The 2670-nt window shown below is 36.1% G+C and overlaps 1 protein-coding gene across 5 annotated transcripts in view; it reads right to left on the reverse strand.

Annotated features, from left to right (window-relative positions):
* Positions 1-1259: 1259 nt before the first annotated feature.
* LOC107676854 (intersectin-1-like) overlaps positions 1260-2670 on the reverse strand; it is a 64857-nt gene continuing 63446 nt past the window's right edge. For 4 of the 5 annotated variants that reach the window (XM_016471547.1, XM_016471545.1, XM_016471544.1 and 1 more), the window contains 2 exons: positions 1918-1980; positions 1263-1346 (listed from right to left, as the gene is read on the reverse strand). In XM_016471547.1, coding sequence (XP_016327033.1) covers positions 1338-1346; positions 1918-1980 — 72 coding nt within the window. In that variant the 3' untranslated portion in view covers positions 1263-1337. Of the gene's footprint in view, positions 1347-1916; positions 1981-2670 lie in introns of all 5 variants that reach the window. The other variant, XM_016471542.1, reaches the window with a different exon arrangement.

The raw sequence follows: 2670 nt of genomic DNA on the forward strand, positions 1-2670 counted from the left end.
CACTGAAGACTGGAGTAATGATGCTGAAAAATCAGCTTTGCCACCACAGAAATAAATCATATTTTAAAGTATATTAAAATCACTATTTTCATAATTTTTTTATCAAATAAATGCAAAGCAGCCTTGTTGAACACATGAGATTTTTTTTTTTTAAATGTTAAAAATCTTACTGATTCCACACAGCAGCAAATATACATTCTGATATGTTTGATTGTATGTGAGACGAAACATACAGTACACGAGTAAGAGAGTAAGTGAATGAGTATACTGACCATCCGGGGAGAACTGATCCCTCTCAAACACAGTGACACACAGCACATCCTGCTCCAGGTCTTTGATGAAGAACTGGCAGTTTGAGTTCCATTTAGGGTTCAGAGTGTCCTGCAGCGTCTTAGTGACGTGACACTGAGAGCCCATCGTCACCTCACAGTACGGATTACTCTTCCCTGCAGACACAAACACACACACAATGGACGTTTATGATATGATCAATAGTACTAAAATGCTTATAACCTCGTAAAGCACCTTAAATTTTATTAAGCAGTATTCATTCTTTACCATTTGAACGGCAGGGCTTTAGCTCAATGCCTTCAACAATGTTCACCATTAGCCGCCCGATACCAGTGGCCCTCTGAGACCTCACTGCAAACATAACAGAAACACAAAACCAGTGCTTAGCAAACACTCAGAGCATTCATAGCTTTATTAAATCAGCGAGGGGTTTGTAAGGAAAGACATGAGACAAACCTAAGTAGGCTTTCTCTCTCTTCTTCTTCTCCGTTTCAATGAAGAGCTCAGAAGCGGCTTTGATCTTCTGCACCCAAGCTGTCCTGCAGGATTACAGGGTGGAACAGAAGAACATTGTCAAGATTATTAAGACAATCGTCAAGAGAATTATATCTGAGCATGTGTATTGCAGGTTAATAGGTATAGATCTAAATAATACACAAGTAATTAGTGAATACCGCTCGTTGATGCTCTCAGCCCGAATAGTGTAGACTCTGTCGATGTGAGATATGTGGAATATGGGTTCATCTCCAGAAGGATCAGTGGGCAGCTTCACCAGCACCTCGTTGAGAAAGATGGGCTACAGAGGTCAACGAGTCAGGTTAAAGGTCAAGGAATAAGTATTATATTAAAGGTCAAAAACTGATTGCAAATAAATAAGATTTCTGAGAATGTCTCACCGTTTTGTACATGCGATACTGCAGGTGGGATTTCGCACTGAAGACTTTTTCCGTTCCAGACGAGCCCAGAGGTTTGATGATCTGTGTGAGGAGCAGGAAATCGTTAAACAGGAAGCCGTAAAGCTCCTTGTTGCTTTTGGAACAACTACCTTAATAAATATTAACAAGCAGCAAATTAGGAGTTTATTGAGGGAAAACTCATTACAGACCAACCTTTATTACAGAGATTTAATCTATATTATCATCATAACAACTCGACAAATACACAGTACTGTTCAAAAGTTTGAGGGTCAGTAAGTTTTTTTTTTTTTTTTAAAGAAATGAAGTTTTATTCTAAGATACATTCAATTGTTCAGAAGTGACAAAAGATGTAATGTTACAAAAGATTTCTATTCAAAATAAATGCTGTTCTTTTAAACATTCTATTCATCAAATAATTCTTAAAAATGCTTCCACAAAACTATAATTCGGCACAACTGTTTTCAACAGTGATGATTTCTGAAGGATCATGTGACACTGAAGACTGCAGTAATGATGCTGAAAATTCAGCTTTGCATCAAAGGAATGCATTACATTTGTACACTTCAATATTCTAATAGAAAATAGTTATTTTACATTGTAATAACATTTCCCAATATTACTGTTTTTACTGTATTTTTGATTAAATAAATGCAGCTTTAGTAAGCATAAGAGACTTTAAAAAACAAAGCAAAAAATCAATCGGACCTCATTTTCCACTGTGCAGGAACTTCCGAGGGCCCAGACAATTTGTAACTGAGTTGAACACAAGTTGCTGTAACGAGAGAGAAAAACCTTTAGGTAACACTTTATTTTAGGGATCACTATTCTCACTATTGACTGGTTGCTTATTAGCATGCATATTACTAGCATATCGGCTGTTTATTAGTACTTATAAAGCACATATTAATGCCTTGATTCTGCATGATGAAGACTGCAGTAATGATGCTGAAAATTCAGCTTTGCATCAAAGGAATGCATTACATTTGTACACTTCAATATTCTAATAGAAAATAGTTATTTTACATTGTAATAACATTTCCCAATATTACTGTTTTTACTGTATTTTTGATTAAATAAATGCAGCTTACTTATAAAGCACATATTAATGCCTTATACCGTATGACCATATTTTAGATTCCTTAATCCTACCCCCATACCTAAACTTAAAGGTCTCCTGAAATGCTTAGAAACACGCAGCGTTACTCTAAGTAAGCATAAGAGACTTTAAAAAACAAAGCAAAAAATCAATCGGACCTCAAAGTTTTGAATGATTCTTTAGTTTAATGACAAATGTTTTTTTTTAAATGGTGCATATGAAAATAGTCTCTAAAAAGCTAATTAAATACAATCCAGTGAGAACAAGTCTGTGGACTGTGTTTATGCACCAGGTGGGGAAGTCGTGGCCTAATGGTTAGAGAGTCGGACTTGTAACCCAAAGGTTGCGGGTTCGAGTCTCGTACCG

The sequence above is a fragment of the Sinocyclocheilus anshuiensis genome, unplaced genomic scaffold, assembly GCF_001515605.1.
Source record: "Sinocyclocheilus anshuiensis isolate Anshui unplaced genomic scaffold, SAMN03320099.WGS_v1.1 scaffold2166, whole genome shotgun sequence".
NCBI classification, from domain to species: Eukaryota; Metazoa; Chordata; class Actinopteri; order Cypriniformes; family Cyprinidae; genus Sinocyclocheilus; species Sinocyclocheilus anshuiensis.